General features: G+C 42.5%; 1 protein-coding gene across 1 annotated transcript in view; it reads left to right on the top strand.

Annotated features, from left to right (window-relative positions):
- ltb4r2b (leukotriene B4 receptor 2b) overlaps window positions 1-12,568 on the top strand; it is a 72,569-nt gene extending 60,001 nt beyond the window's left edge. Inside the window, exons 4-6 of the mRNA XM_084327264.1 lie at window positions 6,542-6,742; window positions 7,374-7,414; window positions 8,557-12,568. Of these exons, the coding sequence (XP_084183390.1) occupies window positions 6,542-6,742; window positions 7,374-7,414; window positions 8,557-8,821 (507 nt within the window). The 3' untranslated portion in view covers window positions 8,822-12,568. The remainder of the gene's footprint in view (window positions 1-6,541; window positions 6,743-7,373; window positions 7,415-8,556) is intronic.
- The last annotated feature ends 2,126 nt before the right edge of the window (window positions 12,569-14,694 follow it).

The following is a 14,694-nucleotide window of genomic DNA, read 5'->3' as shown; positions in this document are numbered from 1 at the left end:
AGTAAAGGAACTGTGTACTTCTTCCACCACTGTTGATTTGTCTCTTAACCCTTTCACTGCCGCACTACCGAACGGTTAACCCTTTCACTGTGACAATACACAGAAGGTTAACCCTTTTCACTGCCACACGACAGCAGGTTAACCCTTTCACTGCCACACTACAGAAGGTTAACCCTTTACTATCTGTAGTGAGTAAGTAAGTAAGTAAGTAAGTAAGTAAGTAAGTAAGTAAGTAAGTAAGTAAGTAAGTAAGTAAGTAAGTAAGTAAGTAAGTAAGTAAGTAAGTAAGTAAGTAAGTAAGTAAGTAAGTAAGTAAAAATGTGTATGGAGCTGGCGTTCCTGATGTGTGTTGGTAGTGTGTTCCATAGTTTTGGGGCATAGTTGGCAAATGCCATACTTCCGATCCTCTTTTGGTTTCTGGGTGTGTCTAATAAACCTGTAGTGGATGACCGTAGCGTTCTTGAGGGCAGATAACTAACTAGGGAATTTGCTATGTATTTTGGGCCTTGCTCATTAAGAGCTTTATATGTCAGGAAAAGGACCTTAAAATCAATTCTATGAGTTATTGGCAGCCAGTGCAGAGTGGCTAGGACTGGAGTGATATGTTCTCTTCTCTTTGTACGAGTTAGTAATTGAGCTGCAGAGTTTTGGATAAGCTGAAGCTTCCCAATGGTTGCTTTGGGAAGACCAGTGAACAGTGCATTACAATAGTCAAGCCGGCTTGAGATGAATCAGTGTCTCGGCATCCTTTTTTATTTACGAATGGTCTTACTTTCGCTATGTTTCTTAGGTGAAAGAATGACGTTTTCATGGCCTTATTAATATGGGACTTAAAGGTCAGGTCTGAGTCCAAGATGACACCTAGGCTTGTAACCTCAGTCTTTACATAGTGTTGGTGACAGGTATAGACAACTCGGGTTGTTATGGTCACGTCATTCACAAATGGGTCACGTGGTGTTGTAGTATGAGTCAGCTGTTCACCGGTGGGTTTCAGGTATGGTAATGATGAGGGGGTGAACGGGGAAGTCACACTTTGCTGACCGCACGCTACTCAATACTAAATCAAGCTGTGATTTGCTTTTAATGACGTTACTATACGAACTGTTTTTAACCGCAATAAAGTAACCAAACGTAGTATCCTAGCCCCTTACGTGACTGCGATGTGCCAGGGGCTGGCTTTTTAATACACAGTCACTCTCAGCTATGTTGCTACCAGGCTCGTTTGGACCACCAAGCACTGCTTCCGAGCTCGGGGTGGGTAAAAAATATATCAGATATGAATTTCAAAGGTACCCAGCGTACAATATGGGTTTCACACAGCGACGCGCTGGGGTCTGAAAGCTTGGAGTTGCTAATAAACAGTTTAAATCATTGTTATAAAACGAGTGGTACTCAGAGCGAGCCGTGTATTTCCGCCGTTGGTGTCACAGCGCATGCGCACCAGGCAGCCAAATACGGAAATACACGGCTCGCTCTGTGATGCCGCGTTCACGTTACGTGAGAAGAAGCGGAAGAACCAGAGGACATCTCGTTAAACATTAAACATTAATGCTGAGACATTTGTATCACACAAGGATGGAAGAGGACAACCTGCATACGTTGGAGGCACAAGGACAAAGCAAAGGCAACCTGATGGAGCCAAATACCTCCAGAAGCCCTCAGCACTCACCCAGACCCAGATCTCAAACGCTACAGAGTACCCAGCGCCCACACAGAGACAGAGCACGGTCCCAAAGACTACATGGCCTCCATTGTCTTTGTATAGAGACATACAATCTGTTTCCAGGAACAACAGCAAGTCAAGTAAGTCAAGTAATTTATTTATAGAGCACATTTAAAAGCTTGAGAGCCAACCAAAGTGCTGTACAGTCCTTTGAACAGACCATAGAAAGGAGGACTGACAATGCTGTTGATTGCCTGCACTATTTGGAACAATACACCAGGGGGCAGCCTAAACAACTAGTCAGAAGTTGTCAACACATGACTGATGGCACTGGATATGCTACGGCGAAGGCTTTACTCCAGGAACACTTTGGAAATGAGCACGTCATAGCATCCGCTTACATAGACAAAATCTTTGCATGGCCAGCTATTAAGTCGGAGGATGGGAAAGCCTTGCAAGCATACAGCCTATTCTTGCGCGGATGCTGCAATGCCATGAAAGACATGCATAACCTATGTGACCTAAACACATCTGCAAACATGCTTGCTGTTATCAAGAAGTTGCCCTACAAGCTGAGGGACAAGTGGCGAACAGAAGCATGTAACATCCAGGAAAGACATCGCAAACGTGCTATGTTTACTGATATTGTGACTTTTATTGAGCGGGAAGCAAGAATCGCTACAGACCCTGTATTTGGACGGGGGCTTTCAAGGAAAGTGGCAGAGCTAGACCTGTGCTTCGTCTTCAGGCTAGAGGAAGTAGTTTTGCCACAACGTTCTCCACAATTGAAAGCGATGCTCTTTGGGAAAACAGAGTTAAGGATGGATATGAGGAGACTTGCCTTTTCTGCAAAGAGGGTGGACACACACTGGAGTCATGTACTCTATTGGAGAGGAGAGCTCACAGCGAGAAGATGGAGTTTCTGAAGGAGAATGGAGTTTGCTTTGGATGCTTGTGCACTGGGCACATCAGCAGAGAGTGCAGGGAACGTCTGTTTTGCAGGACATGTGGCTCACGACACCCCAGCTTGCTTCACATCCACTCTAAGGAGAATGGAGATGCAGAGAAAGGCAGGAGCAACTCAGACAGAGCAGTGGACAGTAGGGCTGCACGATTAATCGATTTTAAATCGAAATCGCGATTTGGAATGATGCAATTATAAAAAAAAAATTTACTTTTTTTTTTTTTTTATTTGTTTAACCAGGAAGTCCCATTGAGATACAAGATCGGTTTGGGAGAGGGAGGTAAGAGGTTTTAGATTGTGTGTTGTGAAGTTTAGACTTCAGAGAGGGAGAGTAAAGTACAAAAAAAAGGTACCGTTGGGTACCGGTATCAATTCCCAGGTAAAAAGAACATTTTCAGGCTCGGTGTCCCGAAAAGACCCACCGCGTAGGCCAGATGCAAGCCGCATTTTACAATAAACCTCTGTGGGGCTGCTTAAATTTTTTTTTATAATCGCAAATTTAATCGCAATCTCAATATCTGTCAGAAAAATCGCAATTAGATTATTTCCTAAAATCGTGCAGCCCTAGTGGACAGAACTCTAGTCGAGATCCATACCGGTGGCCTTACTGGGGCCGGTGATCAAGATTGCAAGCTTGCCATCGTACAAGTTAAAGTTAAATCAAGCAAAGGTCAAAGGTCAGTGGAAACCTACGCCTTTCTAGACCCAGGGAGTTCAGCGTCCTTCTGCACAATGGGTCTGATGGCTAAACTGGGACTGGGAGGAAAACAAGGATCCTTTTACGTACTATGGGCCAAGAAAAGGTGGTTGACAGTTGCATTACATCTGACTTGGAAGTTGCTGGATTGGACAGTGACCGATACTGTAAAATACCAAAAATCTTTGCACAACATCAAATGCCTGTCAATCGAAGTAACTTCCCACAATGGCTAGATCTGGAAAAATGGCCTCATCTGAAGCATGTCTATCTGCCACAGATAGATGCAGACGTGGAGATGTTGATTGGTCTGAACGTTCCCAGAGCCTTAGAACCACTGGAAGTCATCCGAAGTGTGGATGGAGGGCCATATGCAGTCAATACGATGCTTGGATGGACTGTAAATGGACCAGTTGGAGGAGACGACAGTGTCATGGCAGCGTTCGGAGCTAGTTCTGAAAGCTCGAGCAGCACCAATAAGAAGAGGGAGTATAAACGTAAAGCTCATCAGGAGGTGATCGACGAGGCCAAGCAGGAGTTGAAGATACAAAGAGGAGAGAACACATGGCTCCTCCCAGAGCTCGACCAACGTCTTCATCAGATACAGCAGGAGACCATCTTCAAGACCAAGAAGAAGAAAAGGTAAAAAAAAATCAAAAAGGAGAAGAAGAGACAAGAGGAGGAGAAATCCAAGGCAGAGGCCATCCAACAGGCTGGTCTGCATAAGCTGGAGTTGAACCCATACTGGAAAGATGGAGGGAGTGGTCTTCCCCCAGTGCATACGACTGGTACTGCAGCACATAAAGCCTCAGTAGAGAATGATGGAGGTGTTGGTTGGTTGAGGAAGGGTTTGAAGAGGATGAAGGAGCAGGCGGAGAGAGAACAACGCAGCCTCAGTGACGTGGTGTCTCAGAGATATGGATCTATGGAGAAGTTTCAGAATCGACTTGCAGAAGCTGAGAGAGCAGCACATGGAGAAAGGAGGAGAGGAGGAGAAAGAGAGGAGAGGATGGCAAGAGGAGGAGGAAGAGAGGACAGAGAGAAGAGGATGGAGGAGAGGAGGATGAGATGGAGAGAAGAGGATGAGGAGGGACTCCATACAGTACTCGAAGTGGAATCAATTCTCAACAGTAGACATCTCACATATCTGCCACAATTACAGGAACGACAGAACAAAGATCAAGTGGAACTTCATCCCCGGTGACATAGTGCTCAATAATGGACGATTCCGCACCACGGAATTCCTGGATCATTGGGAGGATTACAGAGACGATGCCAGACAAAAACGGACTTGTGCGACAGGTCTGGATTAAGACGCGGACCTGCAGCTTTCTCTATAGACCTGTGACAAAGATTTGCCTTCTTCAGGAGTCGACAGAGTCATGAAGGCTTTGTTTCTTTTTCATGACTTTGGATTATTTTGACTTTTTCGTGATTTTGAAGTTTGAATTGACTTGACTTTGGGGGGGGGGGGTTTGATTTAAGAAGAGTATCAAGACCTTATGAACTATGAACTCCTGTTTTATATTAATTGAAGTGTTGGTAATTATTACTGTGAAATGAGATTATGTAATAATTAGGGGCCGGATGTTGTTGACAGGTATAGACAACTCGGGTTGTTATGGTCACGTCATTCACTAAGGGGTCACGTGGTGTTGTAGTATGAGTAAAAGTCAGCTGTTCACCGGTGGGTTTCAGGTATGGTAATGATGAGGGGGTGAACGGGGAAGTCACACTTTGCTGACCGCACGCTACTCAATACTAAATCAAGCTGTGATTTGCTTTTAATGACGTTACTATACGAACTGTTTTTAACCGCAATAAAGTAACCAAACGCAGTATCCTAGAGCAGTGATTTCTTGACAATCGGCGCGTCTGGCAGGTAGAATTATTTCCCCGGTTTAGTCTCTCGGTGACTCCATAAATGTTTGGATAGTCACCATATACATAGGATGACAGACTCCCCAGGTTTCCACAAAGCACTTCCCTTTTCGCTTTTGGGCCGATCAATAGGATTTCGGTCTTGCTTTCGTTTAATTTTAGGAAGTTATTGTTCATCCACTTATTTATTGCTAAAAGACAGTTTGTGATGGACTGTATGGCTGTAGTGTTATTTGGTTCTGCGGAGATATATAGTTGTGTATCATCAGCATAACTATGGAAGCATACATTGTGGTCTCTAATGATGTCCCAGAGGGGCAGCATATATAGCGAGAAGAGTAATGGACCAAGGCAGCTTCCTTGTGCAACTCCAAAGTTGCTGTCATGTTTCTCGGATACATTGTCTCCAAGCTTAACATAGAACTTTCTCCCCTTAATGTATGTTATGAGCCAATTTAGTACATGACCGGAAAAACCAACCAGTCTTTCAAGACGACTGATCAATATATTATGGTCAATCGTATCGAACGCTGCACTAAGGTCCAATAGGACAAGAATTTAGTGTAGTGTGATAGTAAAGGGTTAACCTTCTGTAGTGTGGCAGTGAAAGGGTTAATGGCCATAGCCAATAGAGTGTATGGGCTCTATTCACTTGTGGGGAGAGGCCTCTCTTTGGGGCCACAGGTTTATGCACCTGGCAGAGTGCAACCTCATAAATATACATTTTTCTTCTTGACGTTGGCGATAAATATTACAATATATCTGTTATATGACCCTTTCACTACCACACTACCAAAGGGTTAACCCTCTCACTGCGACAATACAGAAAGTTAACCATTTCACTACCACACTACCAAAGGATTAACCCTCAAATGCGACAATACAGAAGGAAAACCCTTTCACTACCACACTACCAAATGATTAACCCTTTCACTGCGACAATGCAGAAGGTTAACCCTTTCACTGCCACACGACAAAGGGTTAACCCTTTCACAACCACACTACAGAAGGTTAACCGTCTGTAGTGTGGTAGTGAAAGGTTAACAGTCTGTAGTGTGGTAGTGAAAGGTTAACCTTCTGTAGTGTGGTAGTGAAAGGTTAACCGTCTGTAGTGTGGTAGTGAAAGGGTTAAAGTGTATCTGCAGCAACACCTCTGCTACATGCCTGTCTTGTCAAGTGTCTGACGAGGACTAAGATTCAGTGTTCTGGATCTGGACCCCATCTGTTCCTGTTCCCTCACGTTTTGACGGATCCACCCTTCAAGTTATTCACTACTATGCAATCATTGCTGTTGGGCAAATATGTGTTTTATATCCTCCTCACTTTCCGCATGCAGGTGAGGTTCCACTACACCTTCGAGACGGTCATGGGATTCATACTCCCGTATATCGTCATAGTGACCAGCTACGTTCTCATCCTGCGACGCCTGAGGAAGACAAAGTTTCGTCGCAAGGTCCGCAGCGAGAAGCTCATCCTGGCCATCGTGGTGGTGTTCGGCTTGTTCTGGCTGCCTTATCATGTCATCAACGTGATACAGGTGTGTGTGTGACTGTACTGTATGTCCATGAGGTGTTTGAGAAAAATATGTCAAAAAGCTTAAAGGAACACGGCAAGAAGATAGATACCAATTTCCTCTCTGTGCGTTCAGTAGAAAGCTATCTGGCTGCATGTTAGCCTAGCACAGCACAATTAATGGAAGCGGACATGACCGGTTAGCCTTCGGGAGAAGTGTTAGTTGGACAATGCCTAGGCTAACCGGTCATGTCCGCTTCCATTCATTGTGCTAAGCTAGGCTAACGTGCAGCCAGATAGCTTTCTACTGAACACACAGAGGAAACTGTATCCATGTGCCTAACCACTGCACTTTACTTTACAGTCTTATTGTTGTCTCACTGTTCTGTCCTGTTTTGCACTTATTTATTATTTATTATTATGTTATTCTTATTGTGAAAAAAATTATGCACTGTAATGTCGAATCACGTTCCATTTGTATATACAATATTAAATAAACTGACTTGACAATATGGTGAATGAAGTCATCTGAATCTGAATCTATCTTCTTGTCTCTCTCTGGAGAAGACGGTAAGCTAATTTCCCAAAATGTTGGCGTGTTCCTTTAAAAGCAAATGTATATAATGAACACTAAACAGCTGTGGTTGTCTCTTTAGGTGGCGGCTGCGTCGTGTGATAATTCCAAATTGAAAAGGACGTGAGTATAACTTTACGAAGCAAACTGTTAAGGCCTAACAAAAATAATAGTTGGTTTCAGGTTGGTTGTCAGTTTGGCCATGGGTAGGTAGGGAATTTTTTTTTATTTTTTTTTTATTTTATTCTTTCCCACGGCGACTATGGATAGGGAATTTCTTTATTTAATTAACCCTTTCACTGCCACACGACAGAAGGTTAGCCCTTTACTATCACACAACCGACGGCGATGCTCCATCATTAGCATCATTAGCTCCGCGGATGCGGAGCTAATGATGCTAATGATGGAGCATCGCCGTCGGTTGTGTGATAGTAAAGGGCTAACCTTCTGTATTGTCACAGTGAAAGGGTTAACCGGCTGTCGTGTGGCAGTGAAAGGGTTAAAATGTTCACAACAACATGGATGCATGTACTCTGCCAGCATGTTTAATATCCATAATACTAAATGTTTGACTAAGATTTCTATGAAACTTTATTCTTAAAAAAAAAAAAAAAAAAAAAAAAGGATTTTTTTTTTTTTAATATGTAATTTTTTTTTAAAACTCATAAAATATATTGGGTCGCACCTAAATCGGCAGGGTCGGTCGGCAACCTGAAACCAACCATTATTTTTGTTAGGCCCAAGTCCTACAGTACCGACCTCTTCCAACATCAAATAGACCTGTTCGCTGTTTACAAACATACCGTGTTCGAGCCAATCAGCAATACCAACTGAGTCACGTGACTAAGTTGCCTTCTACCTGCGCGAGCTGCTGCGCTAAAAGAATACGACGGGGCTCTATGGAGAAACCATGACACTCCTAAAAAAGCAGCATAACTGGATCACATACCACTTTAACATAACTTTTAGAGGTTAATGGATCGAGGTTTGAATGCGCCCAAGCACTGGAACACACAAACATCATGTAGAATGCATACTTTTACTTTAGATACATAAGCACAATTCAATAGCAAATACTTCTCTACTTTTACTTAAGTCGAATTTGAATGGAGGACTTTTACGAGCACTCCTTTATCTGGGTATTTCTACTTTTACTTAAGTAAAGGAACTGTGTACTTCTTCCACCACTGTTCATTTGACACCACAACTGAATAAAAACACCACACACCCTGACAGGGGGCATTAACCCTTTCCCCTCTGGACAGGCTAACCACCATCTGGCGGTCAAGCCGCGCCATCACCTCAGCGCTGGCCTTCATCAGCAGCTGCGCCAACCCCATCCTCTACACCTTCGCCGGGAAGTCCTACATCCGACAGGACGGCTTGGCCTTCATGGCTCGCCTGTTCGAGGGCACTTCCATGGACCCGTCGGGGACCAAGAAGGGCCGGTTCACCAGCAAAGACAATAGCGTGGGACTCAAAGACGTGGGGTCCACGTCCACTAGCAATGGGGCTAACGCTGTGAGCTGAACCGGAGCTATATGAATCAACTTGGGTTCATGCGTCAGAGTGCTCCGCGGCGGAACATGTGTGAGACGGCATGTGGAACCATAGATATAGATAACTAGATGGTGCAAGGCGGAGTCTCCGGCGTAGTTCACCGGCGGCCATCTTGTCACAGGCAGCACACCCACTCATAACATGAATGTCTATGGTGCATGTACGATTGAAATAACCATAGCTTGCACAATTTTCAACCGATTTACAAACGGTTTGGTTTATTACAAATGTTATTAACATGTCTATGATTCATGATGCTTGGACATGTTGAAGTTATTTTCATATGAAAGTCCATTATAAGTATGCAGTATGATAACTACATCTCTGACGTTTAGAACAAACCAAACCGTTTGAAAATCGAGCAAGCTATGGTTATTTCAATAGTACATGCACCATAGACATTCATGTTATGAGTGAGCGTGCTGCCTGTGGCAAGATGGCCGCCACATGGCAACGTCAGTCTCCATTGGCCAGCAGCGCGGGTGAGTCATCTAGCCTTTATATATGTCTATGTGTTGAACATGCAGACACTGGATAAAATCAGACCTGCGGAGTCAAGCATAGAGAATATGCTAGACAGCACCTCTATAATAAACGGTCCTGCACACATACGCTGTTTGTAAATACACCCGCAGTTCTGTCCGTCCGAAACAAGATTCCATTTGTTCCATCCAGTTTAATAAAGGAACGTGACGATAACATTAAACAAACAAGTCTCGGACGGGCCGAACTGCGGGTGTATTTACAACACCAATTTGGATCTGTGTGTGGTTAACCAGCAGTATTTTAATTTGTAAATAGTGTATTGTTGTGAATGTGCTCATCATAAAGATGTAATCATACAGTATTATGTCTCTGTTAGAGGTCAAAGTCAGTGCTTTGCTTGGATCTGTATTGTAATAGCCAAATTATTAGGGAAGCACAAACATTATGAAAGAATAACTTTGGTTCATTTAAAAGCCAAAGTCTAACACACATTGTAACCTTGATTTTTGATGTACAGGTCTAATGGATGAATGCTATTCTTAGTGTCAGGCTATTCTGAAGAAATACATTCTATAGCTCTATTGTGCCCAACATACTAGATCTGAGTGTAATGTAACATCTTTTATACATTCTTTCGGTTTACCTCAGCATTGCAAAGCATCATAAGCAATTATAATCATATCAGTATATAACGATTGAACACTATTATGAGCTAAGCTATATCACTGCTAGGGCCTGTGCTTTAAATAATCTTACAATGGGTGTCTGTGGGGAACTGCGCAGTATATCTGCAGTTACATTAGCGGTAGAATCTGAAATGCTGCCAAACAGCGATCTCTGGGCAAAAGAGCCCCACTTGGTATTGTGTTTCGTTAACTTTTTTGTTTTGGTCTGATTGATTGAAACCTTTATTTATTCTTGGAATTAACATTGAGGTTTCAAAAATTACATTTGCATAAATAGGACAAAACACAGGTGGGAAGAAAAAAACCAAAGAGATCAAATTAAATTAAAAAGTTACATATGGTAAGGTATGGAGGCTTGTGGTCATGTTTTTAATTTGTCCATAGGATATAGAGTATTGATTGTTTGTGCATAAAAAAAAAAGGGAAAAAGGCAGATTTACCAAGTTCAGACTGAACACATGGGACCAATCGTTTGAGCAGGTCAGATAAGGACAATAATTCCAATCTAGCATCATTGTGATCTGTGGCAATTCTCCATGACCTTAAAGATAAACAGACTTATCAAACTTTAAACAGGATGCAATGATGACTGTCGTAACCATCACGAGTTATAAATCTAAGAGCAGATGGTGCCTAGAGCTCCGACGTGTGGGCTGGAGTTCTCCAGACCTCTCGTTAGAGGCCGAGGTGTGGCCAGCAGTAGCAACCTCTCCCCTGTACCACAATGTAAACAAATCATAATACCAAGAGGGGCTCTTTTGACTAGAGAGGTCGCTGTTTGACAACATTACAGATCCTACCTTTAAGTGGCAGGGCGGAACTTTAGACCTCGAGGGACTTCTGTCCAAAACCCATTACTTCCTGTGAATGAGGTCTTACATTACACAAATTGAGCAAATGCGTATCTCTTAGCCAATTATCCTCCATTATGAGGGGGCAATGGGTCTCATTCTCCAACAGACTTACGACAAAAAGGGCTTTCTCTTAGGGCCAATTGAGACCTTTTTGGGCAAGACATGAATATAGACAATATATTATAATAATATTAATTATGTTTTATTGGGACGGTTGGTGAATCCCAAAATGGTCTCAAATGGCCCTAAGAGAAAGCCCTTTTTGTCATAAATCCTTGGTGAATGAGACAGTTATTTAATCTGACTGGTAATTTAACTCTGTTTGTAGATAATGTTACCCATTAATATAATTATTGTATACCCATGTATTTTAAGCCAACACTATCAGCTCTGCAGGGCCTCATGTACAGCCACAAAGAAAGATTAATCTGTTACTTTTGTTGATGGGATTATTGGTCATCACTGTTCTAAAGTTATTTAAAAATTCAAAATGCATTATACAACCATGCATGTTATCCATTTCCTCTTAGTGAATGTACAAGTGGTATGTTGAGCAAGCATGTAAATATAATTCTTGTTTTGTATTTTAAGCAGACACTAGCAACTCAGCCTTATGTACAGCCAAAGAAAACCGATGATATTTGTTGTGTAAGATCACTTGGTTGAGTGGTTCTTAGATTGTTCTAAAATGTTGGTCCACAATGCACCTCTGAATAACCACTTTAGCCTTAATTTTTTTTGTATCCACTTTCAATTTTTCTCCCATCCCAATTTAATTCTTCCCTCCCCTGTCTTGAACGTTGCTAGACTATGCCTCCCACAGGTCGGTTGTAGTGAGGACAGAAGCCTTGCATCACTTGTCCCCTCCGCGTGAATACTTTCCCTAAGGTGGTTGTACGTCCGCGTGATCTGATTGGCCTTTCTGGTCATGTGACATGACTGCAAGTTCTGCGCCAAATTTCCGGGTCTAACAGCCTGCAAACTACCTAACGCCTAGTTTATCACTGGTTAAGCTTAGGCGACTTTCGAAGTTGGTTAAGGTTAGAGTTTGGAATCAGGGCTGGTGTTCTATCGCCCTGCTCTAAGACAAACTCTAACCTTAACCAACTTCGAAAGAGTGCCTAAGCTTAACCGGTAAAAGAACTTGCCGTCACACGATGGCCGCACATGTCACATGACCAGAAACATCAGTGGCCAATTAGATTGCACAAACCGACAACCCCCTTAGGGAAAGTATTCACGCGTCCCCTCCGGTACACGAGGCAGCCTGTCGCATCTTTTCGCCGCAGCAGCTCGAACTCTGTGGCGAATAACGCGTGGGAGGCTCACGCTGTCCCCCGTCACTTCGTGCTTCCGTCGCACCGGCGTCACCAAACAGACCTGTAGGAGTCGCTGTCAAATCCCCACCCTCTAACACTTACCAATTGTGTTAGTATGAATGACCGGCCAGCCGGTAGCAACGCCGAGAGCTGGGCTCGAACCCAGCGTCTCCTGCGTTAGAGGCGAGTGCCTTGCGCACTGCGCAAATCAGCCGCCCTAGCCTTCATTTTTTTTGTCTGTTCGTTAATGTTGCACTGAAAACGACCAAATCAAATTCCTTGCATGTGAAAACTTTGCAATAAAGACCTTTCTGCTTCAGATTGTACCTAGACATTAACAAGTAGATAAGACAAGAACCTTAAGTATGTTATCGTTTTCAACCCATCTAAAAGATTTTAAGTCAAGAGTTGGTTCAGTACTTTCTCGTGATGGATAGCATTCACTCTTGAATAATAAACCATTTTCACAACAGCCATGCATTTACTCACTGCATGCAAGACCAGGCCCACGCCATAACACTCTGAAATGGCTACTTATCGTCACATGGTTATTTGCAGCCCATCTGGCCTCTTTTACAATATGATTTTTTTAGTCTGTCAAGTCTTTGATGCAGAGAATTCAAGGAGTCTAGCAGTAGGCAGTTAATGTAGTTATGACGGCATTCATTTCATTACACAAATAGTGTAGTGTCCAGTTAGGTATTGCACTAAGTTGTTTGGATTTTCAAATCAATAACCACTCACTGAGATCAAGAAGTTTGATCAACAGCTTAGCTACCTGTACTATAAAGACATGCACGTGGAAACCGATGTTGATTAATGTGCACTGTCCCTGGGTAAAAAATGAACTTAGAGGATGAGGTTTAGCAGAGACCCTCTGCCCCAGGCCCCTCATCAGTACGTTAGTGAGCTGATCTGAGGACCAAATGAGATCTAGGGCAAGGTAACCTAGTCAGTATAGCCATTAGGGGTCTGCAAACTGGATCTATGGTCTACAGTGACTAGTCTGAAATTTAGAGATGCAAACACAAGTGTTATTCCTAGTACAAATACCCCACTCCATGTACCGGTAGTTTACATGTCAAATTTCTTGCACAACTACATTTATTTCAGTTCTTTATAGACATACAAAGACAAATGACTAAACACAAACTAATAATATATACATATGTATAAAAGGCAGGAGAAAATAGTTCAACTCTTGCTTACATGATGTCAACCTCCATCTGTAATGGAAACATAATGCTGCACTTCTAATGGGATGCTATTAGTCTCCAAGGGTGTGAGAGAATGTGTCTGAGACATTTGTGTGTGTGTGTGTGTGTGTGTCTCAGATTATGTGTATGAGTCTCAGATGTGTACGAGTGTAAATTGTGTATGCATGTCTCAGATGTGTATATGTGCATGTCTCAAGATATGTGTACAAGTGTGACAGAGCAAATGGCTAAGCCATAATCATACCAGACATAAAATATATATAATACAAATAAAACACAGGTACCATCAGATCAGATCCTAATTCTCACAGTAATCATTGTACATGAATCAATTCTAACACTTTTCAAATGAACGTTTATTCAAATATATTGTACATACAAGTAGGTAGTGCTTTAAAATGAAAATAGTCCACGTTTACACCAGTTCTTCAAAATGGGGTCACAGATACCTAGAAACAGAAACTCACGTTAGTTGATAGAGGCTACCACAATATTAGTTTAAATCCCCCCCCCCCCCCCCCCCCCCCCCCATCGGCTTCATATCACGGCCAGGCAAATTAAAAGACTAAAAATTCACTTTCAATATCTCCCAGCCCAGACGACGGCATTGTCAAGTAATTTTATTTTACTTACTCCGGAAGAATTTTACATTACCTAAACATAAAATGCAGACACTTATTTAGTCAAAACACCGAAGTTGTTGGAATGGTCATAACTTCAAATGGATATTTAAAGTTAATTTCATTCCATGTTAATTTTTGCCCGGCTGTGATATGAAGCGAGCAAAGCAGCCAGGACTGGCGAGAACCAGCAATGTAACACACCAAGCAACAGAGGGGGTCAAATATAGCACCATGAAGTTAAACGATAAGTCAATAAAAAATTCTTACCTCATTACACTTGATCAAATCCAAGACTTTCCATCCCTAAAAACAGAGAATACTTGATTTTAGTCGGTTATAACTTCACAACTTTAGCTTAATGTGTGAATCCAGTCAAACCCATCAGCGTAGTTAAGTGTAATCATGAGATCAGGTGAAACACGGACTAGCAAATCATCATATCAGGTTTGACTGCGGCAACATAGTGGTCCAAAGACGGTCGGAAATGTAATATATGGCTGTTACTACCAACAACTGCATCCCATCTAGCACCTTTCGGGACTGTAAAATCACACCAACATTAGTCAAAAAACAAGATATATAGGTGCCATTAGGGATGTAAATCGAAGTGATACATACAAGGTACTCCTGATTTGTGGAAACATGGAACCGATCAGAT

This window comes from Notolepis coatsorum (assembly GCF_963971535.1).
Source record: "Notolepis coatsorum genome assembly, chromosome: 13".
NCBI lineage: Eukaryota > Metazoa > Chordata > Actinopteri > Aulopiformes > Paralepididae > Notolepis > Notolepis coatsorum.
The sequence above is the reverse complement of the archived record's forward strand: the minus strand, read 5'-3'. Positions and strand labels throughout refer to the sequence as shown.